The sequence below is a fragment of the Lepisosteus platostomus genome, chromosome 8 (genome assembly GCF_059453375.1).
Source record: "Lepisosteus platostomus isolate fLepPlt1 chromosome 8, fLepPlt1.hap1, whole genome shotgun sequence".
NCBI lineage: Eukaryota > Metazoa > Chordata > Actinopteri > Semionotiformes > Lepisosteidae > Lepisosteus > Lepisosteus platostomus.
This window is the reverse complement of record NC_142618.1, coordinates 41,805,073-41,824,651: the sequence shown is the minus strand read 5'-3', so window position 1 is coordinate 41,824,651 and position 19,579 is coordinate 41,805,073. Positions and strand designations below refer to the sequence as shown.

At 40.2% G+C, this 19,579-nt stretch overlaps 1 protein-coding gene across 2 annotated transcripts; it reads left to right on the top strand.

Moving 5' to 3' along the window:
* The first annotated feature begins 1,146 nt into the window (after positions 1-1,146).
* Positions 1,147-19,368, top strand: LOC148657347 (carnosine synthase 1-like). Of its 2 annotated transcripts, none has more exons than XM_088643466.1 (9): positions 1,147-1,523; positions 4,440-4,688; positions 5,318-5,407; positions 6,214-6,710; positions 7,210-7,414; positions 11,254-11,339; positions 11,703-11,934; positions 14,640-14,902; positions 16,016-19,368. In XM_088643466.1, the coding sequence occupies exons 2-9, from the start codon at positions 4,466-4,468 to the stop codon at positions 17,240-17,242; spliced, it is 2,823 nt and encodes a 940-aa protein (XP_088499592.1). In that variant the 5' UTR covers positions 1,147-1,523; positions 4,440-4,465; the 3' UTR covers positions 17,243-19,368. The 2 variants fall into 2 exon arrangements, with proteins under 2 accessions (XP_088499592.1, XP_088499594.1); XM_088643468.1 differs by lacking the exon at positions 1,147-1,523 and adding an exon at positions 1,542-2,550.
* Positions 19,369-19,579: the final 211 nt, after the last annotated feature.

Genomic DNA, 19,579 nt, shown 5'->3' with positions numbered 1-19,579 from the left:
CATACCAAACTGTCATGTTAAATGCCAGGCTGCTCTCAGCAAGGCTTTTATATGCCTTCTATAGGACATTTTGACTAACATTAAAGTTCTTGAGACTTTGAATTAAAAACAGCCTCCGATTTGCTTTCTTAAAAATGTTTTCTGTATTATCAGTGTAACTCAGCCTCTGATCAATATGTGTTCCCAGATATTTTAAACTCTCCACAACCTTTACAGACTGACCATTGAGTACTATCGTCTGCAAAGATTGCTCTCCACCAAAGCTCTTGCCAGAATGATTTGGGTTCTAGTTTATGGATGACATCACATGTTGGTGACTGGCTGAAATGCCATCTGGTTTGGTTCTGATATCCACCCTGTTGATCACTTATTGATGCATCTTCCTTTAGGTAATGAATAGCGACCTTTGACCTGTGATTTCAAGAAGAAATCAGCCTGGAGACTGGCTGGAGTCCGTCTGTTCTATACAGTATGTCATAACATTGTTCAGTTTAATACAGCTTTATGATCTCTTTTATCAGAGGGGCCTCTTTAGCCACAATCCTGTGCCATCCACAGACAGCAAATGACTGCTGGATCAAGGCATGCCAAGATTATTAGAAATCTTTAATAACACTTTATCTAAGTTAATTAATAGTTGCTACAGTGCATTTAAATGTATGGCCCAGGTTCATTAAAAAAAGTACATGAAAATGAAAGCTGGGATTGCATGATCTTGAAATGCAACTAAGTTTCAGGAAAAAGTGTCTTGGACACCTGTCCAAGTGGCTTGAAAAGTCTGTTTATCAAAACATACATTATGTGCACTAGCTCTTGAAATGGAAATCTAATAAGTAAATTGATTCTTAAACTGTAGAGAGCTTTGCAAAAAATATATTGGTGCTTTTAGAAAATATATTTCAAGGATGTAACTGCTGTGCTACAGGCAGATTTTTAGAAAACAGGATGTCAACAAAGTACGTACTGTTTAGGTTACTTTAGAAGACAATGTACCAAAACAATATATGCTGTCTGGGTCATTAGATTAGCTGATAACTGATAAGTAACTGATAAGCTTTTAAAAACAAATCTAGTGGTGCTTCTTCTTTCATTTTTATGATGTAATCTGTTTTGTCTTAGGGAAAGGGGAAGTGTTAGAAGGGACAAAGCGCTGAGCTTTTTTACAGCGACACGTCTTATAAAAACCCTGTACTGCTTGTAACAAATTGAGTCTCTGACGCACTATCCAGAGTGACAGCAGGGCTCCCATATTGCAATATGAATAAAGACCTTACTGAGTGAATGAGAATACCTCTCCTGGCTCTTCTTTGATAAAATTCCACGAGACTCTGTTAGAATCTTCATGTACAAGCTGGAAGTTTGGAATGCCTTGCCTATGTCATTTAAACAATTGAAGCTACTGGATGCAGCCCTCCTTAACTCATTTGGTTATGCATAATTTGTGTTTTCATCGATTCATTTAAAACCGTGTGATAAAGGAAGCAGTCCCAGTAGTGAAAACAAGACATCACCAGCACTCGACAGTGAGTATGATTTTGACACTTGACAGCAAAATGCTTTGTACAGTAACTCCTGGTCTAGTCCCAGACTGTGAAGACCACCTAATTATCATTCTTTACATGATACCTGCAATAAAATATTCTTCACTGCTTAAAAAACATTATGCACAATGTTGCATAATGTTATTTTTATTTTTTTTTTTATTTAGTAGACCAGGGAAGTTACCTTAGCCTTTTATTTTGCTAGTGCAAAAAATCAAGTTGTCAAAAAATAGATTAGTTAAATGCAAAGATCATTTAATCACTAGATATCTATGCATTCTTGTGAATTTTGTTATATATTGCTGTGATGAGCTTATTATTTATATTTGGGGGTTTTTCATGCAAAACATTGCCCAACTTACAGCTTACATTTCAGATGTATTATTGGTGTAAATTTGGTGACTTATTTTTTAAACAAGTAGTCTGACGATGTGAAAGCCCAGTGTTTATATTTAATACAAATCTCACTGTGCTGTATAAATGGGAATAGTTATATGTGTAATTGTGTGAAGGGTAGCTGTATCTGTATAAGGTCTCTGTGCTGGGGGTGGGAGAGTGAATTTTAACTTCTAGAATAATATTAAATTAATGTTTTAAATTCAGCTGTAATACAACAACAAAAATACTAATACCATGAATGTCTTACAGAAAACAGCATCCATAAACTGCTGGTCATTGAAAAAGCCGGGTTCTGTCAAGGGTTGATGAGGTTGACAAAAAGGGTACAAAAAGTAAAGCATTTACACTACAGGAAAATCTAACAAAAAATTGAGCTGACGAATAAAGATATTGAATGAAAGGTGTCAAATGCCTTTTTAAAAAGTTGGTATCCAACGGAAAATTCAAAAATCAGTTGGTAGTTTAGAAATGTTAGGAGTGTGACCGATTTGCTATTTGCTCAGTCAGGAACTAAGCCTCGTGTGAAGATCTGCAGGTCACGCTGGCCAGCTGGAGACCTTTGCATATTCCTCGTACAGGTGAAATCCTAAGAATCCAGGGTGGTTCCAAGGTTTGTAGTTAAAATAAAAAAACAACTCTGCCCTGCTTTTACTCAGCAGGTCTTGACCGTTGCCTCATCAACAAGTGTCATGACTGTAAACAAATGCATCATTATTTACAGACAACAGTGAAAACACAAACCTCCGATTTCAATCAACAAATAAACAATTGCGCTGCCCAGTGCTTCCTGGAACTGAACCCACAGTATTTTGTGGCAGAATATTATGTTATGAGGTACAGAGAGTGATGGAAAGAGATTTCTGCTTGCTCAGCCAGAAACCTCTTAAGAAGGAACACGATACATTTTTTACATCTCTTTTTGTTAAGACTTCTGCTTCACAGGGCTCATTTCCTGACTTCCAGACAGATGCTTTCTGTGTAAAGTTTACTCATTCTCTCCAAGATCATCACCAGGTTTTCACCAAATGCTCAGTTTTCTACCCACCTTCCAAAAACAGGCTGCCAGGTGTCTAACAGGTGTCTCTAAATTGTCCCTGAGTGGTTGTGTGCCAGTTTTTGCCTTACAGTGGACTGTTCTACTGTATAGTCCCACCTTGCACACTGTGGATCCAGAATAGGCTCTGGGCTGCTGTGTGTCAGGATGCGTCATTCAGGACCCTATGCAGACAGCAGAATGGAAGGGAGTGAAACAAACACAAGGGGAAGTAGCCTAGGGTCAGGGCTGGTAGAAGAACAGGGGGGTGTGTTGACCGGTGCGCTGGTGCTCGGGTGGGGGTGGTCCATGCGACAATCCAGAGGGAATCTGTAAGGATAAATCCAGAGTAAGCAAAAGTCCAGAGCCGGGTAATCCAGTACAAGACAGAGAGGACAAAAGTTAAAAACCGGAGAAGAATCTGGTGAAGGGTTGGGGAGATAAAAAAGGGGTAACGGGGCCAGGCGTTCCAAGCCCCAGAGTCGGCTGGTTCAGGATGCCGATAGGAGGCCAATGCCCAAAAGACACAGGCATAGGGCAACTTGGTGGTAGGCGGGCCTCCGGGCGTTCATCTTTCAATGCAGAGCCAGAAATGGTGGGAGCATCTAGCTTTTGTAGGGAAGGGCTGGAACAGGGGGCAGGTGCACAAAATCAACTAAAATGTGAAAGAGCCGGAGCACCCTTAAGGGGGAGGGATTACAATCATGATACTGTGTCCCTTACCAGGAACAAGCATATTTCTGATAATAAATTGACAGCTGTGTCAGCATGCATTGACTGCAAAGGAACTTAAAGGTTCATTCATGTAGAAAGAACAACCATAAAGTTTCAGCTGTTGAGCTTTCTTCTGATTCGTCATATTGTATTTCTTCTTTCTACTTTTCAGCATGAAGTGTTAAATAAATTGACCTTTGTATTTCTGATAATGAATGCCATTCCTGTAAGAGATTAAGGACTCAGAGATATGGGGATGAATTAAGACAAATACGTTTAAGTTGATTAAAACAGACTGTGATGAAAATGGTTTCTTTTGTTCTTTCTTTTAAGACTTAATGGGTAGTTTCTCAAGGAAATAAGACTGACTTCTTGGAAATCTGAACTGTGAGCTAGTTGTCCTGCCCGTACATATGCTGACTTCTGTCGCTGCACAGACCTGCCTTTACAAATGTTCCCTGTGATATATTGTATTAAAAGTACATTGGTAAAATACAGCCAAACGTAGCGAACTGGTGGCGAATTTTGGATATGTGTCATCAAGCTTCTTCTATTACCCACTGTGGGGAATCTAAGAGAATAGATAGTGCAACTAATAGAAGATCAGGCAATGCAGGAATTTAAGAGCCTTAAATATATATCAATCTTGAGCCATTTAAGAAAAGCATTGCTTCTTAAAAAATAAAGTGAGTAATCTGCAGCTCACAGCACTGGTGATGCTAAAATTGTGTTTTGTACAATTTGTGCTGCAGGCCTCACTTGACAAGGTCCATCAGAGATGCAGAGGAATAAGGACACGCTGAAGGCACCTGAAGCAGTATGTGAGAATGAGGTGGGCTGCCAGAACTATAATGAAGGAGACGGTCCACATGTTCACTGGGAGGAGAGTGACCCAGCCCTACAGGAGGAGGGGCTGTCAGAGTATTCCAGCTCTCTACAGCAGATACTACAGGAACTGGGGCTTCCTGAAACCAGAGACCGCACAGCTACACCAAGACCAGGTGGGTCCGAACCACTGCTCTTTGGCAAAGTGGTTCTGAAGGTGTCTAGAAATAGTCAAACTTTTCTATTTCTAATAGGTACTCCTTGTGATATCAGTGCTCACCCAGGGGCTCACTACCCTGTGATTCTGCTTTTAATTTATTAATAATAATTTATTTGGCTGATACTTCCATCCAAGCCGCCTTAATTTGTATACCAGTTATTTTGCTGGAGCAATCTGAGTGAAGTACGGCAAAGAGCAAGCAGTGCTATTACTTAAATTTAATGCGGTATTGCTATACATTGTTACAGAAGAAGCATTCAAAAAGCATTTAAAAAGTGGACCTTTTGTTTATTTGTCTCTCAACAACAGCAAAGATAAGATTTATGGAAACCTATTAGCAAAGCCATTAGAGTGGGTCGAAGCCCACTCTGGAACACACAGAAACAGGACAAGTTTCAAAACTTAAACTTTTTCCTCCAGTGAAAAAAGTTATTTCCCTTTTTTTAAGCTTTATGGAAGCAAAGACATTTCAGTGGGGCCAAAGTTTAATTTGATGTTTTTCCACCCCTGTTTCATCTCTAAATAAGGTTATTAAATCATTTATGCTGCTTGGTACATTACTAATAGAACTATTTCTTTCTGCAGATTTGACTGATCCTAACATGACTATCTGTGTTCTGGCCTCACCTGACAAATATCTTCCTATTCTGCTGGAGGGAGGCAGGCGATGTCCCGGTATGTTTTATTGATGTCTTTGAATTCCTTCAGCATCAATGCCCATTGCTTACCCTGGTGTCTAGAAATAAAGCTCGTCACTGATTCAGCCACAATCCAGCCATCAGTTTCACCAAGACATCTGTTAAAGCTAAATTTAGCTTTTCATCACAACCTTTTTTAATAAAGGTAACATTTTAATATATGCATGAGTTATTACTAACTTGGGTTGTACATTTATAGTGCACAGAAATGAATGCTTAGGCTGAGAGGCAGGTTTTTCATATGGGAAGAGACAAGAGTAACGAGGAAACGAGAATACAATCTGAGTGTTATCTGCACAGAAGTCGTATGAAAATTGTGAGTGGTCCTGGGAGTAGCACAGAGCCTTGTGGGACACGAGTGGAGAGTTGCAGCAGTACAGGGGATATCCCCTGTACTGACAATAATAAAATTGTCAAGTTAAGAGAAGAACCAAGTGTATGCAAATGTAATATTAATGGACATTATTGAAGAGACTGTTTTACCTTCTGCAAAAGCAAATTAGTGTCACACATTTGGGGCCAGTTTGAAAAATGCTTCACATCAATCTCTTTTTTATCTGAAAGGATGAATTCTTGGTTAATGGGAATTCTCTGATTGAAAGCGAACCTCATTTCAAGTAGACTTAGTAAAACTTACACGTTAAACATTAGACTTAGACTTGGTTAAGCCCTATAGTGTTCTCATTATGATGAGTAATGTTTCATGGGTTGGTCCTAGGAGTAACGTTGCTGACAAGAATCAATGCTGATAATTTCCGTGTTGCTGCTCTGCTGTCACCCCAGGTCATGTGATGCTCTGCTTGTCCTCCTCTTGGCTCTCCAAGGCTCCTTCCCAAAAGCACCCAGGGCTTTTCTCTCTCCTCATCCACAAAGCCGTCACCTTTGGGTCAGGGGGCTGCACTAACCTGGACACCTTCCAGCCTCCCCGACGCGCCAGCTATTTCCTGAGCTCCCTGGGTGACCACAGCATGCCACACAAGGCTGAAAATGGGCAAGTTCTGGGCACCATAACGGAAGAGGATCTGGACTGTCCAACCTGCGGTTCTCCCGAGCTCACCAGAGTGGTTGAGGATGTACTTCTGACTAGACAGCTGGTGGCTCAGAGAGGCATTAAAGTACCACCAACTCTGGCCTTTGCCTTTCGCCCCAACCTTAAATCCTTGCCCCCGAACACCCAGGTGACCGTGGTTTCTGCTCAGGAGAAAGAAGAGCTGCAGAAGGCCATGCTTGGGGCTGTTGAAGAGTTTCTGCACCATCCTGACCTTGGGAGCTGCCACAAAGCAAGTGTCTGAGTAAACAGGGTTTGCAATAAAACTTAGTCTTGGTATAAGATTCAGAGATAAACTGGCAGATTTTCTTTAGTCAGATTAAATACAAGTTTGCATTTCTAATCAGTTTTTAATATGAAGCTGACAGACAACTATGTGTTTTCCAAAAAAGAACAACTATAGAAAAGATAGTTTATGATGTATGTTACAAAAATGACCAGTTTACTGCAACGTGATTGCATTTCTTTTTAAACAGATTGACTTTTTCCTGAGTTTTACCCTTTACATGACAAACACTTCCTTTTCTGTTTCAGAAAAGAAAAATTCGACATTTAATTTTAGGATTTGCATTTTTACACTTCAGATTCCTATTTCTGTAAAACAATGTCTCTAATAAGCTGTAGAGCTTTATGATGCTGAAAAATTGGAAAGAGGAGCTACACTGTAGGATTGAAGAGTAAAGGAAGCCCAGAATTTCGAGAAACCCTAATTCTGTTTCTTGACTCCACAGGTGATGGTCCAACATTCTGGGGCAAAATGGTGTTTCCGTGACAACGTGACAGTTCACCAAAAGAGCGCAGGAGAAGAAATCCTTCAAGCAGCACTAGGTCTCCTGCCCAAAATCCAGCAAGGAGAGTCCATTCTCATCACGGCGTCTTACGACTCAGTCCAGCCGCTGAAGCCCTGGAAGCTGCAGCAAAGTGTCATCTTCAAAGGTAAAAGCTCGGCTCTCCAACATAATTAAGAGAACGATACATATTAGTAGGAGCAGTGCAAATATAAAGAGGAAAGACCAATATACAGGTGAAAAACTGTTAACATAAAGTTCAAGGAAGAGTACAACCATATGGCCAATACAATAATTTTAACAACTACTTTTGGTAGTGTGGGTCCTGGGTTTATTTATTTAAAGGTTTTGCACAAAACTCACAAATAAAATACTCTAAAAGAAATAAAAACTTGTTATTCAGAAATAACAGTCTAACCACAAAATTAAACATCTGCTGTACCACCATCGTTTCCTAGTTCACACCCTGATTTCTTCCAAACGGCAGCTGTTGCAGTTGGACACCCTTCTATACTAAAGTCAACCCCCTAATTACAGACAGATGAGAATGTTCATTCCAACCCATTACTGAATAATATACTGTAAATAGTGACTAATACACACTCATGGAGGCTAAGGATCTGCGCCTGTGGCTGTAAGGTTGCCGGTTCAAATCCTGAAGCCGGCAGAGGAATCCTACTCCATTGGGCCCCTGGGTAAGGCCCTTAACCCCAACTGCTCCAGGGGCGCCATATGGCTGACCCTGCTCTCTGATTTCGAGTTTCTCTCCCTGTCTGTGTGTCTCATGGAGAGCAAGCTGGGATAAGCGAAAAGACAAATTCCTAATACAAGAAATTGTATATGACCAATGAAGTGATCTTATCTCATATGAGGCTACCTTGCAAGTGGTCCTTTGTGATGACCTTTCTAGTGGCAGGTCTGTGGTTTCAAGGGGCAACCTGCCACACTACATTGCAAAAGCATTTTATAATACAAATCCCTTCAGCTGCATAGCTTATATATTATATACAGTATTTTATAAACTGCTATATGATATATGGAGTTTATATAACAAAAGTTTGGGAGGGATGACAACAACCACGTTCAAACGTTCCCAGCCGTCATTAATCAGCAATCACTCCCTTCATCCTTCCTCCACAAAACGCTATAAATACCAACATGATATCCCTCTCCCTCGCGTGCGACTTTTGCATCCGCTGCTACTGCGGCCATCTCCTGGGCCCCAGGTCTGTCTGGTGTCCTACTTCCAGCCCAGCCAGCAGTTGTCCCGTCTCGTGTCCCTGGACCGGTGTTCAATTTAGCCCCGGGTTCCTGTCTCTGGTGCTACGGCGGCCAACTCCTTGGCGCTGGGCCTATCCAGTGTCCTACCTCTGGCCCACTCAGCAGTTGTCCTGCATCTTGCGTCCCTGTCTTATTCGTGTTTCCGTCCAATCCAGCCCTTATGTCTCACGTCCTTGTCTCGTTGTGTCTTGATCCCCTGGTGTTCCGTTTTATAAAAAAAAAACACATTCCAGGCTGCCGCGTGACTGCATATCTCCCAGGCTCAGACAGCACTGCTCACAGAGTCGGGTCTTCGTCTTGGAAGTGCGCGTTTTCAAAATTCATGTCTCATTTTCCCTATCCCCGGAGTTCAATTTGGCCCTGGATCTATTCGTTTTGTCTCTGCTGCTACTGCGGCCATCTCCCCAGCCCCGGGTCTGTCCAGCGTCCTACTTCCGGCCCAGTCTGTAGCTCTCACGTGTCAGCCCTGCTACTATTGGCTTCACCTCTTTAATGTCCATACAGGTAAGTCCCATGTCTTGCATCTCTGTCCCGACTTTGTGTTTTTTCTCTCGCTCTTTCTGCCACTGGTACCACCTCATTAAGGTAAATCCTTTAAGTCCAGCTCATTAAGGTAAGTCCTTCATCCCATGTCCCCATTACATCCCTGTCCTTTATCTCTCCCCCATGTCCACTCTGCTCCTGCTTCGTTCGCTTCCCCAGTATCCAGTTCATTTCTCTTGCCAACCGCTCTATGTTTCGCATCCCCTTCTCGTCGCCTCTTTATTCCCCTTCCCCAATTCAGCCTCAGTCTCATCCCTTCCGTCCTCTGTAGCTACCAAAGCCACCCCCCTCGACATCCATACAGGTAAGTCCCTCACCTCATTCCCCTGTCCTATGCATGTTTTTATCCCCGGCATCCGATCCGGCCCCGGGCCCATTTTTCTCCCTCTCATCCTCGGCATGCTCCTCCTCCTCCTCTCATCCTCCTGCTGTCGCCACCTCTCGTTTCTGGGTCCACCCAGCCTCCTACCTCTGCCTACTCAACAATCACCCCTTGACACAAGTCCCTATCCCCAACATCCAATTGAGCACCGTGGTCATTTAACCCACTCTGCACCGCTACTCCAATACTGGATCCAGTACTGCTCTCACTTTTCGTAATATAATGTAAATTCCATGAGTTACAGTACTACAGCCAGAGTCTGGAGCTATCCAAAATATGCCTAGCTGCCCTGAGGGGGGGGGCATCCATTGGGCCGGGACCCCCAGAGGTTGATTTTCTCCCAACGGGAGTTTTTGTTTTCCTCTCCACAGTGCCCACATGGATCTGTCATTAGGCCATCAGTGTTCGCTATCCAGTTCCAGAGTCCACAACAGCTGCAGCAGTTAGTTCCTTACACTTAATTTATCGTCAGATAGCAAAGGTGTTACTTGCCATAAGGTCTACAAGCCTCCGCATTTCCTTCGAGCCGGCTACTCCATCCGTCTAGGAAACCCTCATCAAACTTATAACAGCTATAAAAGGCCAAGTCGCTACTGTCTACCTCCATCTCTCCTCCTGATCACTGTGTGAATCAAGCGCAGGAGTCTCCAATTTCCATTGCTGCTTTTGGGGGACACAATCGTAAACATGGGCCCGTATCCATCCAGATAACATCACCACCACTAACCCAATCTAATAACAGCAGCAATTTCCTTCCCCATCTACAAAGAGCCTACATGGTTTCTCATCATTTACACCCCGTGTTCATTTGAATTCCCTTCTGTCAACACCTCAACGCGTACCTATAATAAGCAACTCGCCTATGCCAACAGAAGCCGACTCTCTACAGTAAACTTATACAGAACGCAGACAGGCACTCCGACCACCCTACTGCTGCAAAAATCCGTGCGTCACAGACCACACCTTCTTCAGGCTCCTCCAAATTCTGCATTGGTGGCTTGGGGTCCCGCTTGGTTCTTTTTGGGAGTTCTGGCCTCCTCCTCCTATGGCCAGGAGGTCAGCCCTCAGCCAAGCAGGTTAAGCCAAATATCAGCTCCATAATAGTTCATTACGCTTCGATCTTGGGCATTATCATTCCTAATGAAATATTACTTTGTCTTTTACTGCATAATGTTAGTGACACCAGTTTACATATAAAATGCGCGTCAAGAGAATTCTAGTACGACAGTGCATACACAGGGAATACACAGGGTATTGTGTTCACAAGAATGTTTTGTGCCATTGTATGAAAACGATATAATGAGGAAGGACAGACAATGGAATGCTTATTAGCACATTAATAATGCAATAAATAAATAAATGACTGAATGTATTTAAGACTTACACCATTTCCTGCTACTATTTAAAGTTAATGTACGGGGACTAACATGAAACATAGGTATATACACAATTTCATTGAAAATCCAGATATTGTTTCCACTATTTAGAACTGAAACATGTGAACTCACATTTTGTTTGATGACCCACATGGTTAAGGGTCACACGGTTAAGGGAAATAATGATAATTATTTCCTATTCAGTCAAAATTTTCACTTTAAAAAATGAAGGTTGACATTCTTCTTACACCTCGGGTTTGGTTTTCTGGTGTTGATAATGAAATCAGACATTCTCTGATTAAGTTATGATGAACAGTAAAGCACAGGGTAGTGAAACTACATGGATATGAATTAATATGTTTTAAACATTTATTATAGCTGCCTGTATACTGTATATTTATTCAGAGCCAGAGGTTTCAAGAAGAAAGCTTGATCTCCACATCAGAGCCACAGTTTGCCGTTCTGCTGATGATCAGCCTCAGTTGATGCAGGTACAGTGCAAATAAAATATATTGTAGTCAGGTGGTTATCAGTAGATGTTGAACCCAAGTAGAATAATATTAGATAATTATCAAATTATGGGGTCTGTTTTTTTAACAAATAAGTTCCCCATATGTGTGTAAAGAGAACTGTATATTTTCACCCCATGAAAAACTGTTCAGATGATCTGTATCAAAGTACATCTGGAAAGAAACACCAGCATCCAGTTTCCTACCTTATCTAAAGAGAAGTAATAATGTTTCCATGCCATTATCTTTTGAAGATATTTATCTTAAAATTTAAATCCTGCAGTATCTCTGGGGAAGTATCACTGCTCTGGACATCAGTGCTAATGTTGCTTGTCTGCATTTCAGGTAGTGTGCTGGGTGAACAGGACAGAAGCTCCGATTAGAAGCAGCCCCACAGTGTTGCAGTCTCTGGAAGTGACACTTCAGGACTGGGGCTTCACAAAGCAGGACTACCTCACAGAACTTCAGCAGCTCCTGAAGCAGTGGGCCGAGGCAGCCATGCAAGGCATCATGGACTACCAGTCCCAGCTCTCCAGTGAAGAGAGGGGAGGGGCTACTGCTCAGATTGATTTCATAGGTACTGCTCTTTAGTGACCTTATACGCTAAGGATAGGCAGAACACAGGAAGATAAGAAATGATGCATGCCAGATTTTCTCATTTAGTAATTTAGGAGCTAAAGAGACTAAAACGTTTCCAGCCATTTCTTACAAGAGTTCAGATCCTGGGCCTCAAGTATTTGGCTGGAAAGCCTGAGGTTTGCAGATATCTTCAGCTCCTGTAAAGAAGTATTTCCTAGTCTTCTTCTGAAATAAATCCCCTTTTAGTTTCCAGTTTGACACCAAATCCTTGTTTCTCAACTTGATGCTATCAAAACCTCATACTGTAGGATCTTATATCCTTGAATCAAATCTCCTTTCAATCTCCTTTGTTCTTAATTGAAGAGATTTAGTTCTTTCCCTGACTGAAACATTAACCCCCCTTTATCCTAAACTGTCTGATAATCTCCTGAGACAAAGATATAAACCATACTTTTTATAATGTGATATAGTGAGGAAAACAGAACATGAGTTTTAAGCGAGGTCTTACTAGCGCATTGTAAATCTTAAGCATAACTTCCCCAGCTAATTATTCCATTTTTTTCACTGAGATCAGAAAAAGTAAAGGACCCAATAAAATACTCTAACTATCCCCTGTTATCTCTTCTAAACACAGATAAAATTGTATGTAACGTATCTAGTCCGTTTGCTTGATGCGTGTATTCTCTCCTTAATTCACCCTCAGAGAGGGTTGATGAAAGAAAGATAATTTATCAATTTCATCTGTACTCTGTAAAGTGCATCCAGCCTTATGCTTCTGCTTGTTATTGGGGTCAGTGATACCTACTCAAATTCATTTGACTTGAGGAAACAGACAAGGCTGCTCTCTTAGTCCTCTGCTCTTTGCTCTCTCTTTGAAACCTTTTGTACCAGCTGTGTGGTGGAATACTTCAATTTTACTGATTAACATTTATGGAACAAAGCATCACATCTCACTGTATGCTGCCAATATTTTCTACCTTTGGCTGGTCTATCTTGATACCTCTCTAGTATTTTAGAGTTGGTTGAATTTCTTACTCTTTTTTACAAATACAATATTAAATGGGGCGAATTTGTTTATGCCACTTGGCAGTTCAACTCTTTCTTTTTTAACTTTAACCTTACAGGTGCAAAGCAGTTTTACATTATTTTTTAGCCTAAAAATTCACAAAACATCTCAATCTACCTACAGCACTGTTAAGACCTTAGAATTGTTTTATTGTCCAGTAGATTAACTTCAGTTCTGTAGTTTGTAGGATATTATTGATATATACAGTACTGTAGTCCAGAATCACCAGTTCATCTGTGATTATCTAGCTACCTATCTTTCTGAAAAATTCTCAGTTTTAACTCAGGAGTCTTCTCTTAGCTGGGCAGCTTGGTGATGGTTAACATAGGCTAACTGCAGTAGTCCCAGTACCATCATTTATAATTTTCCAGTATCAGATTCATGCTGACCAACTGGACAAATTGAAAGATTAATGCCTTTAGTGGTACTGGTTCAAAATCGAACCAACAATATTTGGATACATTTTATTATGATGCATATAAATAAATAAAAACATAGGCTATTGTGTCTAGCAAAGTACTGAAAACTTTGTTTTTTCTATCTTTTGGTAAGTACTGGAAGATTACACTTATTTTCTTTAATTGTCATAAAATCAGTTAAGTACTTTAAAAGGCCTAAAATATATCTCTCATTAACTCAATTACATATTGAATACAAAAATATACTTTTGTATTTTTCGGCCAATTAAGTAATTGCTTTTCACAGATTTCACCCAGACCTCAATATCAGAAAATAGTTTATTTAGGTGGGTAGCTGCGTCAGCATGCGTAGGCTGCAAAGGAACAAGTAATAGGTTTATTTCATGCTGAAAAAAAGAAGAAAGAGAACACAACGTTTCGGCCGTGGAGCCTTCTTCCAATAGTTTATTTAGTTTAAATGAGATATTGTATGAATATTCCAGTAGTAAATTTAGAAAATACACATTCAGCTAAGTTTTAAACATGGTTTAAAAATTCAGTCCATAGATAACATTCCAGCAGGTTCCACAGTTCTGTTGTATATTTAATACATATTCATACAATATCTTATTTAAGCTAAATAAACTATTTTCTGATATTGAGGTCTGGGTAACAGGGGAAATCTGTGAAAAGCAAGTACTTAATTGGCCAAAAAATACAAAAATAGATTTTTTTTATTCAATATGTAATCAATAAGGGGTGTAACACAGGCGACCTGGCCAAATTTCCCATTGGTCCTTACCAATCATGGTCTCCTAATAATCCCCATCTATAAATTGGCTTCATCACCCTGTTCTCCTCCCCACTGATAGCTGATGTGTGGTGAGCGTTCTGGCGCACTATGGCTGCCATCGCATCATCCAGGTGGATGCTGCACATTGGTGGTGGTGGAGGGGAGTCCCCATTACCTGTAAAGTGCTTTGAGTGGAGTGTCCAGAAAAGCGCTATATAAATGTAAGAAATATTATTATTATTATTATTATTATTATTATTATTATTTATTTTTATATTTAAGAACCAGAAAGCATTAAAAACTAATCAAACAGTTCAGTTAGAATCAATACTAGTAAATGAGTAAATGACCATCGCAAAACATATCCTTTTTCATGGTCTATATTTCATTATAAGTTTTTGTGTGAAGATATTTTAACTTTTCTGTGTAAATATGCCTCTCTTCAGGTGTGGAGTTTGCTCTGACACAGCACAAGGACAGACTGCACCCTTTCCTCCTGAGCCTGACTTCTCACCACAGAGGAATTCAAAGCACTGCCACTCAGCTCCTGCAGCCCCACCAACGGGGCAGCACTGTCGGGCCTCTTGTACAGGCCATGTGCCACAGAGCCCACTGCTCTTTCATCGCTGACAAGACCATCCTGTACATCGGAGCAGGAAATGTAAATAAGCTGAGAGTGTTTCAGTCAGCCAAGAAATATCACATCAAGGTAAGGTTTCTCGCCTCAGTTAAAAAATCCAAATTCTGATGCATAAAATGTTGACGTCATTAAAGATACTTATTGCTGTATCCAGGGCATACATAAGTGATATTTAGGCTGGTGTTTCTTATTTTTAAGAAAATCACATGTGCACTGTTTTGATTAAAAGTCTCAGTTTCTAGTTTCATTCGATGAGATCAGAGGTGCAAATAATAAGCAGACCATGTTAATTTTCCTACCTGAAGACACATAATTTCAAAATGCTAGTGAACAGCCTGAGCTGTTCTACAATATGAGATAAATCAGTTATGTTAACTTCCATGTTTAAAAAAAATAGAAAATAACAATTCTTTATATGTGAAATGTTCTACAATCTTACTTTACCCCATCAGTATTGACAAAACTGAATTCAAATGGTTTAGTATCCTTCTTCATCTGTTTACCAGTCAATCCCTGCTGGTATTTATTTGAACATTTAATAATAAATAGTTTACATCTTATTTATTACATCTTAAGCTTACTGTATATCTGTAGCATAATATACATCTTGAAATGGATTTTCATCAATACGAAGCAATTGTATCTTTAGTGTGCCTGGAAAAACGTTTTAACCATTGCTCATCTCCCCAGCCTCCTTTTTAAAAGAAATCAAATCCTGAACTTTTGTAAGTAAAACTAGGAAACTAGAAAGAAAAAAAGGAAACGGTGGCCAATAAAGACCTAAATTTAATTTGGTCTCTACGAGAGTTTAATCTGAAATTCCCAAAAATAAATTTAAAAGGTTTTCATGACAAAAATAACTTCAATAAAACGGGTATATGCCGTTGTCTCGTGACTTATATCAAGAGCTAGTTTCCCTGTCACATTTTGGCATTATTTTTCCCCTTTAAGGATCTTAAAAGGTTTCAGATATGTCCTAGTTGACGGGTTTCTGCTCCCAAATCCATCCACTGCCACCCCAAAACTATGATTTCAGAGTATGACAGGATTATTCAAATACAGAACAATATCCTACAGCATCTGAATGTAAATAGACATCAACACATGCTGTTCTTCCCAGTTTGAAACCCATGGCCAAACAAGAATGGTAAGATTCCACTGTGTTAATTTCTGTTTTTTTAGATAATCTTGGTGGATTGCAATTCATCCCATCCTGCTTTTGCGCTGGTGTGGAAAACTCTTCATCATGACTTTAGTGATCACACGCAAGATGAGTCTCATGCCCATATCATATCCAAGATGGTCCAGGATTTGAACCTGATTGTCGATGGCTGCACAACTTTTAATTGCGATACAGTTATACTGACGTCCCTCGTGTGCAAAGAACTAGGTCTTCCCAGTGATGGCTTTGAAGCGCTCGTTACTGCCAAAAAGAAGAGTCATTCTCATCGGCACTTGGGGGGAATTCGCCACGGCCTGCAGCATCTCCCCAATCCCTCACTCTACGCAGTGCCCTGCCTACCCGTGGACAGTGAACAGGAGCTCGAAGAGGCCATGGCACAGGTGGGCTTCCCTGCAGCAGTAAAGCTGGAGAAAGGCAGTGGTGGAATGGGTGTCAAAATAGTGGAGAACTCCCTGCAGTGCCAGCAGCACTTCAAGAGCCTAAAGTGGGACTTAAAAGGAACAACTTATCATATGATAAACAAGGGATTCAAAAATGAACCACTTCTGATGGAGTTCATTAGTGGCCCAAGGTATGTCGTAGACCTGATAATCTTTCAGGGGAAGCTCTTGGCAGCATTTGTCTCTGATTGTGGGCCTCCCGGACTCTCTTACGTTTTCAACACATCACACATCATGCCCACCTGCCTCTGCCCTGAAAAAGAGACCCAGTTAACCATTGCTGCATACCAGTGTTGCCTCCACTGTGGCCTGAAGAATGGGGTCTACAATCTCGATATGAAATTGACTGAAACAGGCCCCAAGCTCATCGAGATCAACCCAAGACCGGGTGGAAGTTATCTGCCTAGCTGGATCAAGACGGTCTATGGCACTGACATTATTCTGTGCACCTTTCTGATAGCCTGTGAAGTCCATCCACACATCTGGACCCCTGAACCCAGAGGCTATGTTGTAGGTATATCTAGCCCTGTTTTTCAGCATGTTCAGGCCCTGGAAAACCCTTCTTTTCCTGTAATATTAAAGGCTTTGGAAGAAAATGGGATTATCAATTCTAACAAGGTTGGAGACATGAAAAATAAAATTGACTTTGACTTTTCCTCCTTCAACATTACCAGCTTCAGTCCCAACAAAGACGAGGCCTTTCACAGGCTCATTGCTGCTTCCAAAATTCTTGATTTGGATTCAGAAAAACATCCCGTCAAGTACTTTCTGGACTTCATAAAATAATACAAGCAATTGAAGAGGTTTCACAAAGCAATTTTACTGAATGAAGAATTGTATCTAACACACTTTTTGTCATTGGTAATTTTAATATTTGGGTTATTTTTAGAATTTGAGCATTTTTTAAATAAATTTGTATAAAATGTGCATTTAAAATTTCATATTATTTTCATATTCATGTTTGGTGTAACGTGCATTTTTTCAAATATCTTGAAAAACTCACGAATTCAAAGCAGTGTATTATAGCCAAAATACCAAACAGGAAATAAGCAAACATTTAGCAGCACATGGTCATTTATTGGATGGCAGACCAAAACCAATTTCCCCATTCTAACAATGTATCATTAAAATAGGAGAGGACATTTTTAGCCAGAGGATTCCATAATTTAGTGGGGCAGTGGCACTGTGGCTAAGGATCTGTACCTGTCGCTGGAAGGTTGCTGGTTCAAAGCCTGCGGCTGGCAGAGGAATCCTACTCTGTTGGGCCCCTGAGTAAGGCTCTTAACCCCAATGGCTCCACGGGTGCCATATAATTGACTGACCCTGCACTCTGACCCCAAGCTTCTCTCTCCCTGCCTGTGTGTCTCATGGAGAGCAATTTTAAGACAAATTCCTAATGCATAATTGTATATGCCCAATAAAGTGATCTTATCTTATCTTATATAGGACATCTTATATACATCAACATTTCTTCAAATAGATAAGACATCAAGTTGTTTCATAATAATGCTCATAGTTCAATATACTATTCAGCTTTCAGATGACCTGTCTGGTAACCCAGTCTGGTTAAAACAGAGCTCTCCCATCATTCAGCCACTTGTTTTCTCCCTTTTTTTGTCTTTTCTCTCTTACTCCCTCTCTGTTCCTGTATGCACTGTATGTTGTGATCCATTCCAATGGAGATTGTCTTAATGACCTCCTTAGGAAGGGCCCTGGCACTGTTCAATGTTTATTCTTTAATATGGTGGTCCTAATGATATACACTGGAGTTAATTAACCTGAGTAAATTCCTCACACTGAGTTTATCAGTGTCTTCCTCCATGTTTACTCTCCTCCTTGTTTAAGGACTGCTAGGTAAATACCACCATTTCTACATACTTGTACATCATTTCAGACCTTCTGAGGAAGGAAAGGGGAATTGCAAACACTGCTAACATTGATAAGTGTCAGATTCACCTCACAGTATTATAGTCATTGTTTTACGTTTAGAAGCTGAATTTGGGTAAATTTACAGTTTGTGTGATGCTAATATTTGAATTATTTGGGTCATGTAATCAGTAGTTTGCTAGGGTGGTGTTGATAAACGGCTAGCTGAACTGAATAAACTAATGTTGTAATGGAAAGAACTGTTCTTAGTTTTTTAAACTGTTTTCTTTTTAGAAACGTATTTTAATAGCCTTCTGTGCTGCTCAAGTTAGTCTCTAATTCTGTAAAAGGAACATGATTTGTGAAGTACTGTAGAGATGGGGGAGGGTCAAAGATCAGGTCTTGTAACAGTGCCCCTTGGTTTGGTTGTATTCCTGTAAGACTGCAGTGTTAACTCTCTCAGTGGCAACTGTATGAGTCCACTGTCTAATTTCTTACGTTCTGCTGTTCCTAACTGAAGAAAAATAGCTGGACATTATAAAGAAAAAGAAATATACCTCAATGATAACTTGCGTAACCAAAAAACCTGAAGACAACCACAATGCCAAAGTTACTACATGCTAAAAGTCCTTTCTCATCACATAAGAAGCCTTCAGGGAATTTCTAGTAACAGTGAAGGTTGTTGGATTAGATTCTGAACATTTACCTACTTATTTTTCATTGGCCTCCTAGGATAATAAAATATGAAAACCCAGGGAACATCAGAAATATCAAACTTTTTACAATGAAAAGTAGCTCATAAAGGCAAGGCCATATACTGTATAATGGTCAAACATATGTAGTTGGTGCTGGGTTTTGTTAGGAGATAAATGAACTATGTTGGGATTGTTACAAGCCGATGGAAGTCATGGAGAGATGATGTGTACTGACTTATGTTTATTTGTGTATTGTATAACAGAGTTAAAGTTATAATGATGTGAACTGTTTTAAAAATGTAAAGGAAAGTGGGTGAAATAGCTCTGCATTAAATACAACAAACAGTACAATCCTCGTTCGGGTATTATTTCATACATATTATTTCCACTGTGCCAGAAATAACAACACACAAGCATTCTTCAGTTTTTTATTCTTAATTTTTCCTTAAGAAATACATAACATTGATAATTTTATTCTGGACAATACCTCTTCTAACCTATCTTATTTCTGCGGCAAGTTCACCTTAAGTGGCACTAACAGCTTCTCATAAGATTACACATT